The sequence below is a fragment of the Eubalaena glacialis genome, chromosome 5 (assembly GCF_028564815.1).
Source record: "Eubalaena glacialis isolate mEubGla1 chromosome 5, mEubGla1.1.hap2.+ XY, whole genome shotgun sequence".
Classification (NCBI taxonomy): Eukaryota; Metazoa; Chordata; class Mammalia; order Artiodactyla; family Balaenidae; genus Eubalaena; species Eubalaena glacialis.
In genome coordinates, this window is record NC_083720.1 from 109,780,811 (window position 1) to 109,804,694 (window position 23,884).

Consider the following 23,884-nt stretch of genomic DNA (forward strand, 5'->3'; position numbering starts at 1 on the left):
GCCGGTCATACCAGCTTCTGTGGAAGGAAAATCAAATGCAGGCGGGACTGCTAAGAGAGCTCTGAAACGAAGCCTCAAGGCCACTGAGGAAGTGATTCCGGATGTAATCTGACCTTTTGACCACTTATTCTCTTAAAGCGGGAATGCAGAACATCTGCCCAATGTTCCAGAAACTCGAGACGCTTATTGGACCCTTACCCTAAATATCTCCTTCTTGCACCAGGGTCAATCATGATTCTTGCCAGACAACTTTAACAACCTTGTGGCTTTTGCCTTTATAAGCCCCTGACCCTTTCTCTTCCTTGGAACACTTGGTTTTATCTGAATCTGTGTCTCCAGTATTGCAATTCCTAAGACCCCCAAATAAACTCTTTTCTTATTTGCAGCCTTGTGCGTTTCTTGGTTGACACTTGCAAGAGCCAATTGTTAAAATTAAAGGAATCTTATGAGTCACTTGTTAAACACAGCCATTATTTATAAAAAATAAATTATATAAACTTGCAATTAAATAAATTATATGAAGAAAAAGGGAATAAATACTCAAAACCCACCACTTGTTCATTATGCTGCTATATTTTATCATCCTCTGTGCTCTCGAGGTTTTTTGTATCTGTTGTACCTGTACAGGAGAGATGCTGTATGTATGAGTTATCACCAGCCTCTGCAGCTTGCAACAACACACATTTATTCTCTAACAGTTTCTGTAGGTTGGGAACCTTTTGCTGCCTCGCTGGTGGTTCTGGCTCAGGGTCTGCAAGGAGGCTAGAGTCAAGCTGTCAGTCAAGCAGCCCTCCCAGACTTGCCTGGGGCTGAAGGATCTGCTCCGTGGCTGTTGACAGCCCTCAGTAACTCACAGCCGCTGGGCTGCAGACGTAGGTCCCTCTCAGGCTTCCACAGAGGCCTTCCCAGTCCTTGCTGTGTGCATCTCCACAACATGGCAGACAACTTGCCCAGGACAAGTGATATGAGAAAGAGGGGGAGAGAGAGTTTTGTCATAACCTAATTTTAGTAGATATATCCCATCAGTTCCGCCATATTATGTTCATTAGAAGCGAGTCACTAAGTCCTGCCTAAACTCAAGTAGAAGGGAATTAAGCTCCCCCTCTTGAAAGGAAGGAGTGTAAAGAATTTGTGTAAAAGTGTGCTGTGTGCCTCTCCTCAACGCTGTGTTCAGTGATGTCACATCGGCAATTTGGAATCAGCCACGGTGGGAATATTAATACCACAGAAATCAGCAAACACTCTAAATCAAGTTTTACCACCCACGGAGAGCTGAGTGTCAAACATTTACCAGCACACCACTAAAAGGATATAAAGCTATGTGTTTACAGAACCTTTGTGGACTAGATGAGTTTTATTTTTTTATTATTATTATTTTTTAACGCATATATAAACTTTAAAAAAATTTATTTATTTTTATTTATTTATTATTATTTTTGGCTGTGTTGGATCTTCATTGCTGTGCGCGGCTTTCTCTAGTTGCAGCGAGCGTGGGCTTCTCATTGCTGTGGCCTCTCTCGCTGTGGAGCACCGGCTCCAGAGCACACGGGCTTCAGTAGATGTGGCGCGCGGGCTCCAGAGCGCAGGCTCAGCAGCTGTGGCTCACGGGCCCAGTTGCTCCCCCGCATGTGGGATCTTCCCGGACCAGGGCTCGAACCCGTGTCGCCTGCATCGGCAGGCGGATTCTTAACCACTGCGCCACCAGGGAAGCCCTAGATGAGTTTTAGACATGGCTTTGGAAGGAGGGAATACAGGGTTTGGGATATAGGAAGAGACAGTTTCTGGGTTTGAAAATAGTGGAGGTGATGCAGGAAGTGAAGGTTTGGGGAGCTTAAATATGCTCATACAGATGTTCAGAAATAACACAAAAAACAGATCTCTTTCTTCCTTGCATGCGTGTGCATGCATGTGCATGATTTAAAGTGTGGGTGCACACTAGATTTAACTATGGGTACACAGGGTCAAACACATTAGACAGTTAGCATGCAAGATTTTCTGTCTAGCAATCGGGAAGGGTATGTAGCCTTTTACATAATTGCTTATGAAACCACAAAAGTAATTATGCTCCAGTGAAGCTGTCCTACACCTAAAATTGCCCAGAAATTCAAAGACGAAGTTTTAATTCCTTTGAACTGATTCCTTGGTGTATGTGGTGTGTCCCAGAGCTTTGGTGAGCAGGAACTTTTCTCAAAAAGAAAACTTCCAGGATCACAGCATTTGAGATTTGAAAAGACTTCAGAAAACCCATAGAACAAACACTTTGTTGAAGTATGTTTGTCAATCAAACATCAAAATCAGAAATATCTGGTATTCTTCTTAAAACCTGGAACCTTCGGGTCTTCCCAGGTGGCGCAGTGGTTGAGAGTCTGCCTGCCAATGCAGGGGACACGGGTTCGAGCCCTGGTCTGGGAAGATCCCACATGCGGGGGAGCAACTGGGCCCGTGAGCCACAGCTACTGAGCCTGCGCGTCTGGAGCCCGTGCTCCGCAATAAGAGAGGCCGCAATAGTGAGAGGCCCGCGCACCGCGATGAAGAGTGGCCCCCGCTTGCTGCAACTGGAGAAAGCCCTGGCACAGAAACGAAGACCCAACACAGCCAAAAATAAATAAATAAATAAATTAAAACAACAACAACAACAACAAGAAAAAAACCTGGAACCTTGTTAACACCTGAAACCCATCGCAGACTTTCTGCATTGGTGGGGGCTTGGGAATCTGCATACTTTACAAATTCTCTAGATGACCCGGCTGCACTCGAATAAATCCAAATCTTTCATTTTATAGCTAAAGAAAACAAACTTCTAAGATTCAAAAAAATCCCCCTCAAGTGAGGCCACAGAGCTGGTGGGATTCCACCCATTTACAAAAAAAGTTTAAAAAGAAATCCATAAAACTGAGATTTGGGAGAAAATAGAAAACACACCCTTTGAAGAGAAGCTTAAGGGCAACACAAGACTTCACTGAATCATATGTTGTTTATGTGTGTCATTACCAGTATATGGCCCACCTTGCCTCAAATTAGTGTGGTTACCTTAAATTGCTAACATGAAAATCCTAACCTTCTACTTCTGAAGTTATTGGTTTTGGCTATGCTGTTTTCTTTTTCTAGGTTTCCAAGGTTGCTCTTTTGGGCATGATTTTAGAAATCTAAGTATAACTCTGGTTTCAAACTTCTGGACCACATAATCAAACTCAGACTGGTCATAGAGAAAAATATATGGTTCTTAGCTCTGCCTACATTGACAAGGATCATGGTGGGGTCCAAATTCAACTGAGTGGCATGTCTTTACAGTGGCAGCTTTTCCCAAAAAAATCCAAAAAAGAAGATCCATGCTGCTGTGGGAAAAGTAGACAGAGGGTTTTGAAACCAACATCTCCAGGAGCATTTTTTTTTTTTTGATCCAATAAAATCATTTAAATATCTGGATTCTTTTCCAGGAGAAAGTTTTTATTCAGTGCACTGCACTGCTAGACAGGTGGAGAAAGAGTAAGTTAAGAAAAAAAATGTCTAACATGAAAAATCACCCACATGATGTCCAGTTTTACTGTTTGCTTGAAATACCCAATGGATTATTTATTTATTTAGATTTGTGCTATTTTTTAATCCAAATGGCAACCTCTTCAGAATAACATTTGCTCCAGAGTTGTTCCAGGACTACAAATCCTGTGTAAAGGCTGAGTATTTAAAGCTGTAAATGATTTTATATTTTTGCAATAATTATGGGAGGGGAATGGAGATCTTATCTTTCACCATCAGAGTTTTCTTTCTATAACAGGATTTGATCTTTTATTTTTTTCTTGGATGAAGACTCTCCAGCCCCAATCAAGCCTTTAGATGACTGCACTCCTGGCCAACATCTTAGTTTCAACCAGGTAGGAGACCCTGAGCCTGAACCACCCAGATAAGCTGTTCTGGAAAGACTTAACCTTAATATCAAACTAAATCCCTTGTTCGGCGCTCCCCAGCTGCACTCTGTTTTCCCCACAGGAGTTAGAGAAGGGGATTGGCATAGGCACTGGCAGATGACATTATCTCACTTGTGCGCCCCCAACCCAAGAATCCAGGAATGTGCATAAATACAATTAAAGACAGTATCTGCAAATTGATAGAATGCATTTTTAGTCTCTTAAACCTCTGAATCACAGTGCATTGTGTTCTGTTTTCCAGCCAGACCTTGCAATCAATGAACATCCAACCCGTGGGTTTGTGTTTGGACTATCAATACAGTTATTAAAGACACATCATGGGGAGAAGGCAAGCGGCTGCCAATACTTCTTTTGTGTTTCTTTTTTTCTGCAATATTCTCTAGTTTTTGGAGCATCAAGATGGAAACCTGGTCGGCTTGGAATTGATGGCACATTAAAAGGCTGCACTAACAATCCCAGAGTGTTTTTTCCACAGGCAGTGTCACGGGTCTCTCAATGACAGCAACATAGCCACACCCAACCTTAGCTGTCATCCCACCTGGGTCGTTCCGGCGCCATTTGGCTGTGACGTAGGTCCGAGCCCGCAAATCGCGCAGCTGCCCCCGATTATCCGCAAATCCGGCCAGCGGCGCCGCCCCGCCCCTCCCCGCCCGCGCGCCCGCGCGCCCGCGCGCCCCGCCCGGCTCCGCGCCGCCTCCCCTGCGTCCCGCGCTTGGCGGCGGTGCGTCCTGCGCTCCGCTTGGGTTCCGCGCTCGCTGCTCGGGTCTTCCCTCCGCTGCCGGCTCCAGGCCTCCGGGAGGCGAGGCAAGGGGACCCGTGGGCTGTGCGCCCCGAGGCGCCGGGCACACAGGAGGCCGCACGGGAGATGCGTGGCGCGATGGCCGGGCGAGGGGGCCGCGCGCTGCTGGCGCTGTGCGGGGCGCTGGCGGCCTGTGCGTGGCTGCTGGGCGCCGAGGCCCGGGGGTCCGGAGGGCCCCCGGCGGGCGCGAGGCGGCGCCGGCGGCCTCAGGAGGACGGCATCCCCTTCGAGTACCACCGCTACCCCGAGCTGCGCGAGGCGCTGGTGTCCGTGTGGCTGCAGTGCGCCGCGGTCAGCAGGATCTACACGGTGGGGCGCAGCTTCGAGGGCCGCGAGCTGCTGGTGCTCGAGCTGTCCGACAGCCCCGGCGTCCACGAGCCGGGTAAGGGCGCCGCGCGGGGTGGGCTGGCGGAGGGGGAGGAGGGAGAGGGGCGCCCGGGGTGGAAGATGGGACGTGGAGGGAGGGATGGCGATGGGGATTGCCATCTCCTAGTCTCGGCCGGCCGCCCTCCCCAGCCTCGAGGTCCCCCCTTGGGTGAGCACAGGCCCGAGGGGCTGCGGCGGATGGAGGTAGGAGCGCAGCGAGCAAATGTGCGCGCCTGCAAACCCGCTGTCACCCCCACTTCGCTGTACCGAAGACCGCAGGGAACAACTTCGAGGCCTCTGCAAGGAGGTCGCCCTTCCTTGCAAACAGGAGTAGAACGATAAGGTGCAAAAGGCAGGAACTTGGAGGAAATGAGGAAAAGTCAATTATCATTTGTTTCCTAATTTCCAGTTTATTGGTCCTGATGGCTCTACGTACCCACCTCTACCTGTATGTGCGCCTTAGGTACACGCGCTGCTGGGATGCTCAGGGAATGTTAAGGATCTTGGCAACATTGGGTGGTAGAGGGTGAGAAAGTGGCCTCTGGCAGGCATTCCGATCTTGAAACTGCACACAGTTTTTCTAAGGAAAAAGGAGTATTCCATATTCGTTGCTCTAGCCCTTGGAGATGAGTAGTTTTTGACCAGGATTTTATTCCAACAGATGTTTCCATATGGCCATCTTATGCATCTTCCTCCTGAGTGTGTTAGGGCACATTTTAACTTATGTTAAATGTTATGCATTTGGTATTAATAAAGAGGTATTTTAAAAAATGTTCATGGTGCTTCTTTTTCATTGCTTTTTGGAAATGATATAACTCTTAAGACCTGGTCTTATGTCTTATGATTGTAAAGGTACTGTTGAAGTTATCTGGGCTAATGACATTAGCATGGGATGCTTGTTTTGTTTTTTTTTTAATGACAAAGAAAGCAAGAAAACAGGTAAAAATTCTCAATGTAGGGCCAGGATAGTTTTATAATGATATTTAAGAACCAAACTGAGAAGGGATGAAAATAGGTGATCCATGGAGACACTTTGATCTTCAAATGGAAAGAATATGGGTTGATAAATAATAAATCTTCAAATGGAAAATATCTCTTATCTTCAAATAATGTAAACAAAAAGGTTTGTATAATTTTGCAGTCAAAACCCTAAAATCAGATCCTAGAAAACATTTTCAGTAATGCTCTCTAGCAGGATTCAGCATGTAGAATTGGAAATTTGGAAAATTAGTTTCGTGTTTGTATCTAAAGATAAAGAAAAATTTTAAATGTGACAACTCATTTTCAGTTATTTCAGATAATCAAAGTCAAGACATCCTAGGCTTAGATAAAGAGAATCTAAATATTTGTGATTCTCCTGCCTACTTAATTAGAACCTTTGGTTATTCTGTTGTAGATTGTTCCTCACATTTTGTTAATTGTTTCTTCAGAGAGATTATATGAAAGCGAATGTTAACTTTTTGTTGTCTTCAAGTTTAGAAACAAAATCGTTAAGCGATATTACTGTTAGAATGCGATATGCTTTTGAAAATGAAAACCATAATTTTTTTGCTTAAATATCTGGAATGTATAGTCTGTCAAGATCTGCAGATCCCTCTCAGACTGCAGGCTCCATGAGGTAGGGCTGTGTCTCCAGCACCCAGGCCGGGTCTGGCACATAGCGGACACTCAGGTCACATTAGGGAAAAAAATGAATCAGTCATTTGCTGAATAACACAATGCCGTCAATGTTTTATTCCTTTTAAACACAGAATACACCAATTAAATTCATTTTAAGAAGGTGGACAAAGAAACGTTTACATTACATGCTTTGTAAGTCCTTGTTAAATGAGGGAAACTAAGTTCATGGTATTACTTAACAAATAGAATACGAAATGTCTACCCATTGTATTTTTAAAGGTTGAAGTAAACTATTATGAGCAAACACTAAAAAACCACAGGGTGATTTCCCCCTCCACCACCTTTTTAGAGGAGATGGGCAGGTTGGAAATCTTCAGGGAACTAGTGTTAAAAAAAATTCAACTGGGTAAATATTAAAGATCTTATTGACTTTATTCAGTGATTCATGAATTAAACATCAGTCAGTCTAGCAGATAGAAAGGTGTTCTAAGATCTGTACAAAATGAAAGACTTTTATAGGCAGAAGGGAGCAGGAACAAGGAAGTTACACTAGGCAAAAAATGGGTTGGTTATCACAAGGTTACTTTCTTTTAGGGGATGGCAGGGGTCCTTGATTACCTCACTTGTGCTGATCACAGGGTTCCTGATTGACTGGTTTAAGATTCCATTTCTGGGAGAGCCAAAACTGTAATTAAGTTTGGTGATGTGGGACTTAGTATAAGTGACTCCATTTGGGGCCTATTGTCTTGTTTTTAACACTAGTGAATGCAAAGATCCGGTCAGTATATGAGTTTGATAGCACTTGTGGGAATTAACTTTTTAGGAAGTTTTGAATGAAGGAAAGTATTCACCATTCTTAAATGGCCTTCATATTCATTTTTAGATTAAAATACTTTAAGAAATGAGAAGGGAATTTCCATACTTATTTTGCGATAGAAATGGATGCAATCAGTGTGTTTTGAACCACCCACACACTCTAGATGAGGCAAGTCGTATGGGCTGTACAGTGATACACAGGATGGTCCTTGCCCTGTGGGGGATTGAGAATTGGGAGGTTGGAGGACAGTGTAAAGGTGGTCAGTGCTGCAAGAAGGGAGTGGGAGGCCCAGAGAAAGGAGACTGCGAATGTTAGGTCAGGGCATTTGGTTATTGAAGAATAGATGACAAGAAGGCAGGAATGTACAGATTAGTGAAATTTACCAATTCCAGTGGCTTATATAGATGTATGTTTTAACAGAGCCCCTGCTTTTGAAAGAGGGCAACTGTCTTCGCTGTTTTCACATTATAAGTGTTTTGGGGAAGGTTAAAATAATGTTTCTGATGAAGCTATTCAGAAATAATATTTAGCTTAGCAAATTCATTTACTTGACTAAAACTTTGATCAAGTTGCCCATATTCATTTTATCTTCCAACAAGAGAGAGGTGTCAGGTTTGTTAGTCCTCTTAGTCTAAATTCTTTTTCTGAACTTTAAAAAAATATAGCTAACGTCTAAGTATTTATCATAATAGAAAAACTCTCCCCAAACAAAACAACATATATACATCAAGTCTTTCCCTGTGGTAGAAGTTGATGTGGTTAGATTTGCAGATTATGGACAGAGGGTGTTCCTGGATCCCACCAGCTCCCTTCCTGAGCAGAAAAAAGTGATCATCGGACTTGTTTGGTATCAGGCCATGGGCTGAATTTGAACTGATCTCCTGAAAGTGATCAGTTCTCTCTGATATTCCACATTTGAATTCATCAAAAGGGAAAGAAAATTCTATTTGGAATTGGTCAGGGAGGAGTATCCACACCTATTCTGTCCGCTTGATTCCTGACCAGCTGGACGTTGGGTCTCAGTTTTCATTTTGATCACTTTGGAGGCCTGCACAAATCTACTGGAGGAGGGTGGTGGGTCTCAGCCATTCTCAGAAGAACTGTGCATGGTCTTGGCCCCAGTCTCATCTCCTCACACATTATGAATCTGGACGCCAGACATGGGGCTGGGATGGAGCCTTGGCTAAGATTGAGTCTCTGCTCTTGGGTATGTTCCCATGAGGTATGATACCTGCCAAGCCTGATCATGTTTCCCATTTTTCTTTCTGTTTGCTTATATTTTATACATTTAAAATGTTTCTACACACAGGGACTCATGTTCTCAAACCCAAATATATGCTCTCCTAGGTATGCATAGCAATTATTGCAGTACTCATAAAAGAAGCCTTTCTTAATTTATGTCTAAGCAATGGAATCTGTATTCCCAGACCACTCCTCCTAGGGTTAAACATGAGTTAAGATTAGTTTGTTTAAAACACTAATTCTTTCACGTGTAGTTTAAGATTGCTCTTGGGGAGAAAATCTGATTTATAGCTAAAATGTTATCTTAGAAACATTCTTTAGGGCATAGATTTTCGTCTCTCAAAGGCCGGAATGATTATTTTGGACTTGTTCCTCCCCAAATATGTTCACATTTAAAGTGTATGAATGCCAATGTGCATTTGCCAAATATTGTGATGCAACATTAAATGCTGGCAAGATTTCTATACAACTCAAAAAAAAAAAAGTGGGGTTTTGGTTATTTCGTATGGCCTCTTTTAATACCAGATTAGTGTGAATTAGTGGGCAATGATTACAGCTGAGTAGCACCTTACAACTGGTGAATATTGACATTAGTTTGTGGAGAAGGATCTAGATATACCACACGTGGTCAAGAGTTATTTTTAGACCCAAGTGAGTCAATGTAACTCTTGCCAGAAATAATGTACTTGATTGACTTGTGATTGGCTAAAGGAAGAGAGGAAATTGAGCTGGCCCCTAACATTATATCCTGTACTCAGACAAAATAAGTGTCTTTCTATGGAAACTGATTTGAGAGGCGGCAAAGGAATCATCTGCCAGCATCTCCCTCATTGTGTAGCACAGAGGATATTCCAATACCCACCTTTCCCGTTCTTTGGGAAAGATATTTTTGACAAATGCAAAAACAGCTCCAGTAAGAAGCGGTGATACATAAGCCAGCTTTTCCCAAAGTGTATTCAATGGAACATTAGTTCAGCTTGGTTTGAGAAGGATTAGGTAAACAAAGATAAACAGGTTTATATATTGCAAGACTTATCAGCGCCTCTAATGTGCTAATGTACGTTTCAAACCTCCAACTAAGATGTTTGCTGTACAGTATTTTCCAATCTTTTTCACCATGGAACTCCCTTTTATCCCCCAAGGAGCTTATCTTGTACCTGGCATTGCACTAGTTAGAGAAGCACAGCACTAGCTCATTATTATTCATTATCATACTTTGAAGGATTGATTTGGTAATTCTCTAGCAGAGACACTCAAATAGGGAGTTCCTTAGGGGTGGGGAGCATATGTTTTCCATTTTTTTGCCCATAAACAGCTGACTTAGTGATTTATGTAGAGTAAGCTCTTAAGTTACACTTATTGAATTGAGAACATGATTTTGAGGCAACGAGGCATAGGACAGATACTTTCGATGGGAAAGATTAAAGTTGACAAATGCATTACCATTCTTTTATTGTTACGTAGCTTCATGCTTTTAACTTCTGTGTACCTCCGTTTATTGTCTATAAAATAGGGATACTTTAAAAACTCAAACCTCACAGGGCTGCTGTGAGGCCAAAGTAGTATAGAAAAGAATTTAATGAAGTTGCTTTCATCTAGTTATTAAGAACATGGGGTAATTTGCTAAAATGTTTCTTCACAACTGGAAGTTGGTGTGGAGTGTGCTCCATTGGCTTTCCTCATTGGGAGGGGGCCTCCTTGGTGTGTCATCACAGGAGACCTTGGATGCTTACCTGTTCCAGTGGAAGCCCATCTGCACAAGCCCAGCAGGCGGCCCTGATGGACTTCTACCCTCTCATCATCAATGTTTCCTCGTTCACAAACGTTTGTCTTCTATCGATTTTTAAAATGTAGGACATTCCTGCTTTGCTTCAGCTTGACATCTTATTTTGCTTCATTCAATAGAAACAGTGTAAGTGTTCATCGTTATTTGAGGATGTCTTTATGACTATATCTTCAGGTAGCTAAACAAATCTAGGGCAATTCCAGCATTTACTTAGGCAAACTAACTTATTTTTCTGAAGAATTTATAATAAAACTGCTCAGGTCCTGACTACTTTATTCTTCTACTGACTCAGTGTAAGTGAAAGATCTTCGAAATCTCCTTTCTCACCCCTCCCTAATTTTCTTACCCCCACTGGGGTCTTTTCTTTGTGTTTCCACAGTTCTTTGAAGAGTGGTAGCATCAAGGTTTACAGTATATGCTTCAATGTCAGGGGACCTGAGTTTAGATCATGGCTTCCTATTTTAAACTAAATGTTCTTCGGCAAGTCACTTAACTTCTCTCAAAGCCCCAGATTCGTCACCTACGAAATGACAATAATGTGATGATTAAATGAAGTAGTAAATGTAAAGCTCTTAATTAAGTATGTCAACAATTATTATTATCTCTTTTATGGCACTTTCTGTTGTTGGTATATGTGTTCCCCCAGTGAGCTGTGAGATCCTTGTGGTCAGGAGTTGTATTTTGCGCATTTCTTTATCCCAAATGTCTAGTTCTATGCTTAGGACATAGCAGCCACTCAGTGAATGTTTGCGGAATAAATGAAATTTCTCAAACAGGCAAGAATGGGCATCACAAAACAATGCTGTGTTGAAGTTCAGTGTTGAGTTAATACATGTTAGCATGCCAGAAGCATGATATCAAGAAAGGATAGAAATGGTATTTTCCTTATGTGAACACTTATATTTTGTTGTGATGCATCCGGTTTTGCATAATGGAGAAATCCATCTATTGCATGTCTTTTCGAGTGTGTTTATTGTAAGTGAAGTAGTCTGAGGCTCGTTTCCTCTTGGCCTCTTTCCTCTTGAGACATTTTATTGATAGAAAGTTAAGCTGGTTTTTAAGTGTTAAATAAAAGTTCTAAAGATAATTAGTAAAAATTCACTTAGTAAAATTTTTGGCTTTTAAAAAATCTATTCTGAGCCCTTAGTATGGCTGTTTTACACATAGAAGCCATTCATCTCCAGGTTTTAACTTTCCTTCCCTCATGAAAATGGCATTCAAATCATGCACTTGAAAATGCTGAAGAGGAGGAGATTTATCTGAAAGTGAGCTGATGGGTCTAATGAGCTCAGATTTGAGACATGTTTAAATTTGCTCTTTCCTTCCCATCTCGTTAATTACAGGAATCGCTGCCAGTCCATTGCTCTGCAAATGTTTCTCTTTCTTTTGAAATTCAGGATGTGGTGTTTTGTAGGCCTTCCAGCAGCCAGCTCTTTCTAATACAATGTGGCCTCAGAGAAGAGACTGTGTTGCCAGTACCTCTTATTAATGTTCCAATGCTTTACCTACAACTTTAACTGTCCCTAGGTAGTAACTTTTAAGGTGGCTAATGTAGAGAATTACAAAGTTGATTCTTAAACAAAAATAAATAAGTTAATTATGATAATAAACCCTGAAACAACTTTCTACTACCAGTAAATATTTTGTTTTTTTAATAGAAATCTGTTTACTATGAAATCACTCTGAGCATCATAGTTCAATAATAATAATGCCATTCACTTTAAAGACGTTTGATTTCAAACAGAAGCTGTTTATTTAAAAAGTAGATACAGATTACTTATTTTTTAAATGGGACTTTTAACTTAAATCCAGGTTCTAAAAAAATCCCTTGCTGTGGTGATTCATGTCAAGGTAATTGGGAAATGCAACAATTATCTCATGTATTTGCACATGCAGGCAGCTACTCAGATGTTCAGATCCCAGAGTGATGCCACCAGAATGGACCTACACAATTTCCCTTCCTGCATAGCCTAAAGTATTCAAAACCAGAAAATCTTCCTTCACTGCCATTCTGTAATTTTTCCCCAAGAAATATCTTGTTTCTAGAGCTCATTTCAGCAACTTGTACAAATCATAAGCTTTGACCATGAGTTCAGAGTAGGAAAACTTGACTATACAGGTTGGACCATCACATCCCTGACCAATGTCCTGAATACTCTTATTTTTCTTTTCCTAGCCAAGGGGTAATTTTTAAAACAACCTTTTCTCATAACCTTTATAAAAATTGCTGTGTATCATTCTAAGCTAAAATTGACTTTCCAAGAGGAAAAGAAGCTGTAGGCTTTTGTCAATATAGCTAGTACTGTCAATTTAATTTAGGGAATAGTTAACGAATGCCCACTATGTATATGCTATTTTACTCTATCTGCTGGTCACCCTTTTAAGCAGTTCCTTTGCATATTGGAATGTGTATTTGGGTACTGGTCTTGGATTCACTCTTTCGCATGTTGAGCTTAACTGACGTGTTTTATAACCAGTGGACATATCCCTTGATTCTACAAAATACATGCTGCATATAGATGCCAGGGTCAAATAGTTCCCTATACTATTCTTGATGTAGCGGATATAAAGACAGTACCTGCAGGTGAAACTACTGGGAATGTTAGACATTTGCAAAATAAAATGTTTTTTGCCCTTTTAGTGTTTTAGGTGTGGTGTCGGACATCTGATTTTAAAGTACAACAGATCTATTGAAATAGTTCCATTTGTCTCAAGTCGTGACATCGTTCAGCATAATTTTTTTAAATTTTATTGGAGAAAACCAGTGTTATTCATTGTGGGAACTCAGTAAATGTTAGGCCAGTTTCTGCACATAATCAGCATCATGGGAATTAAGTTAATGTACTTTTGGAAACAGCACTAACTCTACGAAATCAACGGAACCTATATAGCAAAATATATAGAGAGAAATCTGCTTGTTAAATGTATTTTCTCGAGTCAAATTCAGTTTTTGGAACATGTTAAAGCAATATAAAATATAGGTAGATATTTCTCATGTGAATATTTTATAGATGTATAGTGACTAATGCTATATTGACACATAGACTGAAATACTGTATAGACATGTAGGTTTTGTCTAAGTCTTGATGACAGCAGGATAATCATGAGTGGAGCCGTCATTTTACAGTATTTTAAATTTCACTTACATCTATAAAATACCCTTCAATTTAATTGTTTTTACTTCTTTCTATAGCTTTTATCAGGAACTGAAGAATTTTTTATCTAAGTGGCTTATATGGAAAAAATCATTTCTCAAAAGTTTTTTTCTTTCAGAAAGTTTTCTTGGGCTCTTGTTGCCCTCTTTAAGTATGGTCAGATATTCCACCAGGATTTTAAATATTTGGCCAAATTTGCCTTTACTTTCAGGAGGATTCTGACTGGGTACCCACTGAGGCGGGCTTGGAGACCCTAACAGATGGATGTGGCCCTGCGTGTACTTCTCCCCGTACCCCTCTGCTTCCCCCTCTTCTGTGGGTATTAGAATAAGAAAGGGTCATTGTCTGGGTATCAGCTGGGAGGCTTTCATCTGATAAATGTGGGTCATGAACCCACTGGGATATGTGTTGGCTCATTTGTCAGCCATTTACTCCATGGTTCCCCATAAACAACCTCGTTTAGTCCTAAATGAACAGCTATTTCATACCTATCACAGGTGAGGAATTAGATAATACTTATCTTTATGGGGACTTAAAGATGCAGGAAGAGTCTGCCTATTGTTGAAAAGTATTTAAAAGAAAAATTAGAAATGTGGATTTTCTTGTTTTTTAAAGATCTTGTCACAATGATCTTAATTCCCTATGAAAAGGTACATAAATTGCTGATACTTATGGTGTTATTATGCTGTTATTTATGTTTTGGAGAATCTTGTGAGTCTTAAAATATGCACATTTTGGTTAAGTCTGTGTAGTCATCCCTCAGTATCTACAGGGGATTGGTTCATATGTGTGAGTTATACACAATCTTACTGTATCTCTCAAACCCATGTTAGTGCCTAATTTGCTCTTCACTGGTACCTGTGGACTGGCCTGGAGAAGCTTCGTTGACAGAGTATATTAATTTCACTTCAGTGTCTACATGGGGGGCTGTATGTTGAGGAGAATGCTAGGCCTTGCACGAGTGGTAAAAGCCATGAACTATGTGATAAGTGTTTTTAATATTTTTGAGACCTCTTTTCCATTATTTCTAGATTTTTTGGTGTGCTTTTCATAGTTGATTCAAATTGCTGGATAGATGGGAGTTGGGAGCACCTGGTATTGTTCTAATAAACCATTTCCCCTTCTCTTTGGACTCTACTTCAGTTTGCACAAACTGTATTTTAAAAAATGACATGTAAGTTTTAGGAACATCAAGCATTTTTCCTGAATAGTTTTAAAACTTGTATTGTTGCTGTTGTTATTTTAACATTGAAGCTGAATCGCTGGCAGCGGTAATTCTATGACCTGTGTGCACAGGGAGAGGGAATGAATGAGAATGTGTTTCTGAAATGAATGTACAGAGGGTGAGACTGGCTGGTATTTTCCCCAAACTTATAGAATGAAGGTAAAGTGTTTATAGCCTCTGTAAAGACAGTAGCATAAGCAAAACATTCATACCCCTACAAGCATTTCCAAGAGGCCAAGAAGGCTCTCCTTTATAGCCCATACCACATTTTCCATGATGTCCTCAGTTCCCAGACCAAGGTAGTAACACTTTATTATTTTTAGACCCTACTAACAACTTGCAGGTATAAATCACCCTAATTGGACAAATTACCAAGAAAACTAAAGGCATTCATTCACTAGACATTTGGAAATACCGGATAGAAATGCTTTTAAATCAGTTCACATTTAGAAATCAAACTCTTTTGAGTACTGCAGGTCAGAACGAAGTACATCTTTCATTACTGTGTGTGTTATTATATTTGTAGTTCGAATGTACTTCACAAGAGTTGCCAAGTGCCTGCTATATTAGTGACATTCTGCAAATTGAAGAGATACTTACAAAAGGAGCAACAAACAACAGTATTTTACAAAGTACTTAATATGAAGATATTAATTCAATTTCCACAGGAAGTTGAGAGAGATTATCAAAGGAGGGCTTTCAGAAGGAGGCGGGGACTTGAGCAGGTCTTAAAGGATGAACCACATCTGGAAAGTAGAAAAGAGGACATCATTCTATGCCAGTGTAAGATCATTCACGCTTCTTGTGTCTTTTTCTCCACTATCCCCCATAGCGGTGACATACCAATATTCAGTAAGTCTTGTGACAGATAATTACATTCCATTAACATGTGAAATTTCCACCTTGTTAGAATATAGTTTTTAGGGTGCTGTCCTTTAGGGTTGATTTCCCTCATCATGAGGGTAAAACTATTTGGGATGGAGGTTATGATATATATATATATATATATATATATATATATATACACAATGATATATATATTATGATATATATAATGATATGGCTATATATATCATATAAATATGATATTAAGCATATAATGTATATTATATTGTAATAGGCAATAATTGATTACAATTCCTTTTCCCCTCTAGGTAGCTGTTATTGAACACTCTCTTGAAGGCATGGAGTAAAAAGATGTCAACTAATTTTGATTTTATTAGGCCAATTTCCAGCAGTTATATACTGCTCAATTCGTGTTCTGTTTTGATTATGCATTTCAAAAACTGTATTTAACAAAAATAAGAACCACAACAAGAAAGTGCTATAGTCTGAGTTATTGAAGGAGGATGCAGCCCATAGCTGCATACATGCCCTGCAGCCACTCCAGAGCATTCATCTAGCTGCTCTTGTCTAACACTTATATATGACCATGTAGTTTGTTGGATGCTTTTGGGAGAAAAATTCACTATGCAGAAATATTTATTACTTAAAATTTCCAACTATACGTTTTTGATTAGGGTAAATTTATTTTGAATCACTCCTTGTGTTAAGCCCAGTCTTTATTAGTGTTACATAGAACTGTGAAACATTGAATTATAGTTTTTTTTTCCTAGCTGGAAGGAACACTCTTATAGATGAATAAATTGAGTTTCAGAGAGATTTTAAACAACCTGCTCGAGCTTGTGTAGCCTTGGAGGAGGCTAGAACCCATTTCCTGATACAGGAAGTTGGGCATTCGTTTCAGAATATTCCTCACAGCAATGTATACAGATGGGGGATAAACATAACTTCTGTGGCCATTGAGGGTCATGAATTATTTACGTGGACTGAAGTCTGTGAGGGAGTGTACAGGAATGTAACTTATCAGTGTGTTTTCAATTTCTTAGAGCAGTTTCCTGACCTATGTGCTGTAATGGGTATGGGTGTTTCCAGGTGGAGGGACCGGGCCTGGGTGGCGGGAGAGTATGTTGAGTGGCAAAAAAATCCAGAAAGGATTGAAGTAAATCACTAGTATACAGAAAATATTATTTTTCTTGGCAGTAGAATCCTCTCTCAAGAAAGAAACGAGCTTTTGTTGAAAGGCTGTTCTGATGAACTCTTTTGAGGTCTGGGCCTTCAGGGCTCAGGAATGGGCTAAACTTATTCAGTTTAAATAAATAAAAATATTGAATAAAAAGAAGCATATTTTCAGAGGCTGGATGGAGAGTCAGAGAGGGAGAGAAAGACTTAATGGCTGGTGGCTTACGAGAACTTTGGGGATAACAGACATGTTGAATGGCGACGTCACAGAATCTTCTATGCTCTGTGATGCTTTGTGTGGTAGATTGCTTTGGGAGATGGGATGAAGTACTTAATCTTGCTTCAAGATTGGCAAAACCAGAGGTTGTCCAAGGAAGGACAGTTACACAAGTTACAAAACAAGAACTTATTAACCTTATTAATAAAGATCAGACATATACTGTACCATAGTGCTTCCTAGAAGACATAAAGGCAATTTTTTTGGAATGTCAGCCAGACATCCCCCATCTCACTGACCATTTACAGTGAAATCCCAGATTCCTGAGTTGTGTATTCCAAATTGGAATCCTGATCCCAGGAGAATGTAAACACTGGGAGAGAGCCTTTAGTAACGTTATGGTTTGTAAGCCAATTCGAGGTTCGTGTGCGCCAAGCAGAATGAATTATATGTTGGAGATTAGGGGCATGGAGAATAAATAACTTAAATTGGGTGAGGTTTCCTTTCAGGAAAATAGTGCTCATGTTGACCTGTTCATGTGTCTGCATTAAATTTTAATGTGAAAGAAGTTATTTGTGCTAAAGAGGATTACGTATTTGTTCAGAATTTTTCCAAACCAACAATCAGCATACAGTTTCTTAAAGAACTTTATTTCCATATTTATTAATCTTTTATAAAACATTACTATGGTATAAGAATTATTGATATATTGCATATCTAACAAATAGCCTATATTAAAACAATAAATATGTATAGGAACTATACCTGGAATAAAGTGCCTCCTTAAATTATTGTTCAGAAAATAGTGGAATTATTGCAAGAGTTTAAGAATATACATAAAATATGGGTGAAATTTTTTGTTTTGGTTTTTGCCATTTGAGAAACTCTACCAAAATGATTAGATGATAAGTTCTGTTGGTAATTTATAGTCAGGATATGGGCAAGCAAAAAAATGCCCAGATCTTCAGGCTGATGTTTGTGTGAGAGATGGTGATCTCATGAGCAGGAAGTGGGCTAATAACACAGTGAAATGACAAGGTAGCTTTAGTTAATTCAGGGTAAATAACTTGCCTTTTGATGACTATGTTATTTCAGATGAAGGTGTTTGGTCTGAATGATTCAGATAATTACTTTAATTCCCCATTTGGTCTGTGCACAGTCATAACCATTGGGCATTAGGAGAGTAGGAGCCCAGAGCCTAATCAGGTGCAAGGTCAGGAAGAAGGGCTGAGGGGCGAGAGTTCTGAGTGCAGCAGGGGTCAGTGAGTAATACTGTGATCATTTGATTGGGCAGTTTTATTAGCAGCCATTTCTTTGCCAGACTATTAAAAAGTGACTTTTTAGCATCATTTTCCAAGTTCTTTTATATAAATGGATTAGAATGAAAAGAAAAGAGTGTAAATCCAGGTTTCATCTGTTTCTTGCTTTCTGTTAAGTATATATTCAGCTTAGAAGCTAAATAGACAGTTCAGGATAAAACTTGAAATCATAAATGCTGTGCATTCTGTGTAGTTCAAAGCTATTGGCTGTTTTTTCCTATGTAGAGAATTGTACAGGACCCTCAGGAAACGTTAATCCTAGAGAGTGCTAACCCGGTAGGTGCAAGGCCCATGGGTGCCCAGAGTACTTCAGAAGTAGGATATGACAACCCAGCCTCGCGTGCATGGGCCAGAGGACCTGGCTAACCCTGAGATGGAGAAGATCCCCCCCTTCTCTTAAGTAAGTAAAAAACTAGATTGACTTTTATCCAGTCAGTTATTCTAAGACCATTGCAACTTTTTTCTCCCCACAAAAAGGAGGCACCCCAAAGATGTTCCATTTACTTTGTCTTCTCTTTTCTCCTCTCTTCAAAGGAAAAGTAAGTGTGTGTGTGTGCGCGCGCACGCGTGTGCACACACATGCGCTTATGCTAAAATTTCAAATACAACAAAGTTTTTCATGAGAAAACCTTTTCAGATCATCAGCTGTGTTTTTTGCACAGGGAGGTTTTTGGTTCCTGGGATGAGTTCCTTAAGTCATCTTTAACTGGGCTGAGGTGACCCAGGTGATGTAGGAGCTGTTGATGTCAGACTCACCACGGTTTGTGGCCTGGGGTCTGTTGTAACTCCTACAACCTGGCTTTGAGGGAGCTGTGGGGAAGTGAGTCATCAAATATAGGAAATCTCAGGTAAGAAGTTAAGATAATAAAAGATGGTTAAAAAGAGTGAAACATAGCATTTAAAATAAAAGAAGGAAGTGAGCAAACTTGAAAACAAAAAGCATTAAGAAACAGTATAAGTAAGGTGGAAAATAAAGTTTAACGATGAAATAGAAAGGCTAAACAAGCATATTTAAATGTTGTGAAAATAAAATGAGTATACTTTTTCTCCCTCATACTTAAATAATGCTTAGTATATGTCAAGTACTGTTTAAAGGTTTAACTCATCTAATCCTCAACCCCTATGGAGTTGATACTATTATTAACCCCATTCTATAAATTAGGAAGCTGAAGCACAGAGAGGTAAGTAATTTGTTCCCTTACCTGAGAGATCATGGGCTTATAAGTGGCAAAACCAAGATATGAAAAATATATTTATATATAGCTACATTGTTAAATAAATACAAAAAATCAGTGCATTAGATACCGTTTGCTTCATCCCCTTTCCTTCTTCTGAATTGTCTCCTTTCTTCTTGCCTTTCTCCCTTTCCTTTTTGGAGAATTCTTCTTACCATGTGATTTGAGTGGGAGCTGCTGCCATGTTCTAAGATAGCCTGTCTCCTTGCTTCCAAAGTAAGCCTCCTTTCCACCCCACCATCATATCTTGATTCTACAATATATTTCCAAACATTATTTTAGATACCCTGTATTTTCATGAGGTAAAAGAAGATCATCTCCCTTGGGGAAAATTATCATTTCAACTTAAAAATGAAGCTGTATTAAAAGTAAGATTTAATTGTTACTTTGAACATTCATATTAGATATCTTAGATAACAATACGAATGTCATTCTGGTCTTTCCACATTATTTTTTTGATTCTCTTGAATCAGATATAATAACAGACTGATAAGAGTATGTACCAGTGAAAAATTTCTAAGACAGTAACATTTGTCATTATATTTAGAACTGTTAGCCTGCAAGTATATGCACATACACACACCCCTTTAAATGGGGTGTGTTTATCTAGGAAGTCAATAAAGTTAGAAACTGAATGTACATAAATATTTTTAAATGGAAGGGCAAATGGCTTTTCATAGGTAGACCTGATTGGAGATGAGTGAGAAGATCTAGGCAGTTCTTTTAGCTGAAGTATCTGATCATAAGCTTGGAGGATACTGGAGTTTTAAGACAGGTGGCCCATTTATCTTGAAAATCCAATATTTTTTCTGAACTAGGTGTTGCCATGGTGACAGAAAGGCTTAGCAACTGAAGACTAATTTCACTGGTTGAGTGTCTGCAGACTTGCTTTTTGAGTAGCATTAATATGTTGCCTCCTGCTGTTTTGTTATTGAGGAGCCCATCTGGCATTAGCCCTATTTAAAGGTACAGTTCTGTTGGACAAAGAATACCGGGTGACACACACTGAGGTGTTAAAAATAGGCTTTGCTGGGCTTCCCTGGTGGCGCAGTGGTTGAGAGTCTGCCTGCCGATGCAGGGGACACGGGTTCGAGCCCTGGTCTGGGAAGATCCCACATGCTGTGGAGCAACTGGGCCCGTGAGCCACAATTTCTGAGCCTGCGCGTCTGGAGCCTGTGCTCCGCAACGAAAGGCTGCGATAGTGAGAGGCCCGCGCACCGCGATGAGGAGTGGCCCCCGCTTGCCACAACTAGAAGAAAGCCCTCGCACAGAAACGAAGACCCAACACAGCCATAAATAAATAAATAAATAAATAAATAAATAAAAAGAAATCAAGGCACAGTTATAAAAAAAAAAAAAAAAACAGGCAAAATAATCTTAAAAAAAAAATAGGCTTTACTGGCGTTCATTGTTTTAACTAATCAGTGACTAAGAAGTTCTGCTTCAAATCACTGCCTATTATAGCCAATTAGTAATTCATAATTCTAGGCTATGACACTAGGAATTAAAGGGCTTTACTTTTGAGCTTGCTTGTGTTATACAAATTTAATTGCTTAAATATACACCTTTACGTGGTCACATTATTTTTTATGTACCTAAAAATGGACCCATTCAATAAAATGTTCTCTCACATTGCGTGTCCATAAACTATATAGTTAGAGATATATTTTTTAAAATAATGATTACTGAGGATGCTTAATATGTCAGAGCATGAATAGTCAGTTTTTCTTTTGTATTTGAGGGTGATCAACATAATGGATTTTCAAGTAAAGAATGAAAAGATGTCAAGAGCATCTATTACACAAATGACAACTATCCATTCTAAATAATAAATAGCTGTTGTGTATCTATTAAGAGACATACCCTAATTTTAAGGAGCTTCCAATATAGTAGGGAGGATAATGCACAAGTTATGTACATGTTATGATAATCGAGACAGAATATGTCTTAAGGACCTGCAGTGCCGTAGAAATACAAAGTTGAGTTTGAGATTAAAGAATGGCCTGGGACATTCAGTAAGGATACCAAGAAGTCCCTGTGGAAGAAGTGGGGCCCGATTGGCCAGAATCTTAGCCAGTGTAAGATGAAGAGAGAATTCTAGAAGAAGCAGTAGCATTCATCAAAGTTATAACCCCTACCTCTCTAAGAGTGGGTTCCCACATAATGTGCAGTGAATGCTGACAGAACACTTTCTGTCTAGAGCTTACTGCATGTGTAGTAGAAGCAAAATCTTAACAGGTAGGCTCTAACCATACCTTGACTACCACGCTGAGGGTTTAGATGTCATCTGTGTGGCAATTTGTAGAAAAGAAAACGTACAGATTGCTGGTTTACAAAGAAGGTAATGTGTATTTTTGACAGATTTGGTGACCTGGTGTTGTGGACCAACCACTGGAGAGAGTTGTATGGTCCTTCGTTTGAAATGAGGATCTTCATTTTAGGAGAAAGTTTTGAGGACAGAGGAAAAGATTTCAGACTCATTTGCGTGACTGGTGAAGGTGAAAGTGGTGATAGTGGATGAGACCATGAGGGAGAGAGAATAAACAAAAGAGAGAAGGTGTCTCAGGGCAGAAACTTGGGATATATTGATGATTTTAATGTTAGGAGAGGTAGATGAGAGCAGAGAGTAGTCAGAGAAATAGGGACAACTGATAAAATTCAGTGCCTCAAAATCACGGCAAGAGAGAGTTTCAAGGGCTAGCGGCATCGGACAATGCAGATGCTGTGGAAGTGGGTGAAGCAGAGGATGCTTATTCTCTGCCTGAGCTGGTTGGAGATCACTGGTGCCATTTGGGGAAGCAGTTTCAGTAGAGTTGAGAGGAAAGAGCCAGACAAAGGAAGAAGGAGGAAGTGGGGGGTGGATTCCCCTCCAACACTAACTAACCTTTTTGTTACCCATCAATCAAACCAAAGTTCTTGAAAGACTAGTCTCTCTCTCTACCTCTTCATCGCACATTCATTCTCAACGCACAGCAGTGTGGCTTGCACTGCGTCTCTCTATTGAAACTGTTTGTATGAAGGGCACTGGTGACTTCTTTACAGGGTGTCCATGTGTCCTGGTTTGCATGGGACAATATTCCATGGTCCTGGGGTATTTGCTAATACAGCCCTCTTTTACTCTGAAAACTGTTCAGGTTTGGATGCTAAGTTCTGAGTCACCCTAACTCTTAACAATTCCAGTGAGCGGTTTTCAATCTTTACTTCACTTGACCTTACTTATTTTTTTTTGCTTTGTGAGTTGATCATGCTCTTTACTGTGACTTGAAATTCCTTTTCTCTGACTTGTGCTGGGTAACTTTCCTGGTTCTCCTCATATCTTCTCAGTATTTTCTGAGCTCCCCTTTTGCTCAGAATTCTGTTCCTGTTTTTTTCTCTTCTTATTATACTCCCTCTCTGTGGACAAGCTCATTCTTAGAGATAGGTACAGCTAACCATAAGACAGTAACTGCAAAATATCACTCTAGTTTCTCTTCTTGAACTTCAGATTTGCATATTCATCTGCCTAGTGGACAGTTTCACTGTAAGTGAAATTCAACACGTGGGCAAGAATTTGAGTGTTGGAATAAGACAGACATAGGTTGTCAGCTGTGCCATTTAGTTGCTTAGAAACCTTGAAGAAGATATTTAATCTCTATGTGGCTCAGTGTTCATTCTGTAAAATCAGGAAACCTCGCACACACACATTTATGTAGGGAGAGAATGAGATAGCACACGTAATGTGCTTTACGTCATTCATGGCACATGATAATCTTTAGTAAATAACGGGGACTGTTATTTTTCCCCAAACCTTATTCTCCTACCATATATCCCATCTTGATGAAACGTAGAACACTTACCTATCTGAGTGGAAGAGGGTCCATGTTTGCAGGAACACGAAATATTTTTGAAGAGCCTGGGGGGTACCACAATATATGAGACCCTGAAAGCTGGACAAAGAAGCTTAGAGACGATGGTGGATAACAGGGGCATCTGTAAGCTTGTAAGTATAGGGGTGACTCTATGAAAATCGGTGTTTTAGTAAACTTAATTATTTTATTATCAAGCCAGATGTATTAAAAGTTGGGACAGGGAAGAGGGCCAGGAGGCTGTTGAAATAATAGTGGCATAATTTGATGAGGACTTAGAAGAGGGTGGTGACAGTGGGATAAAGAGGAA

The 23,884-nt window shown here is 40.0% G+C and overlaps 1 protein-coding gene across 1 annotated transcript in view; it reads left to right on the top strand.

The window, feature by feature from the left end:
• Positions 1-4,617: 4,617 nt before the first annotated feature.
• The window catches only part of CPE (carboxypeptidase E), a 79,769-nt gene continuing 60,502 nt past the window's right edge, over positions 4,618-23,884 (top strand). The window contains exon 1 of the mRNA XM_061191574.1: positions 4,618-5,107. Coding sequence (XP_061047557.1) covers positions 4,792-5,107 — 316 coding nt within the window. The 5' untranslated portion in view covers positions 4,618-4,791. The remainder of the gene's footprint in view (positions 5,108-23,884) is intronic.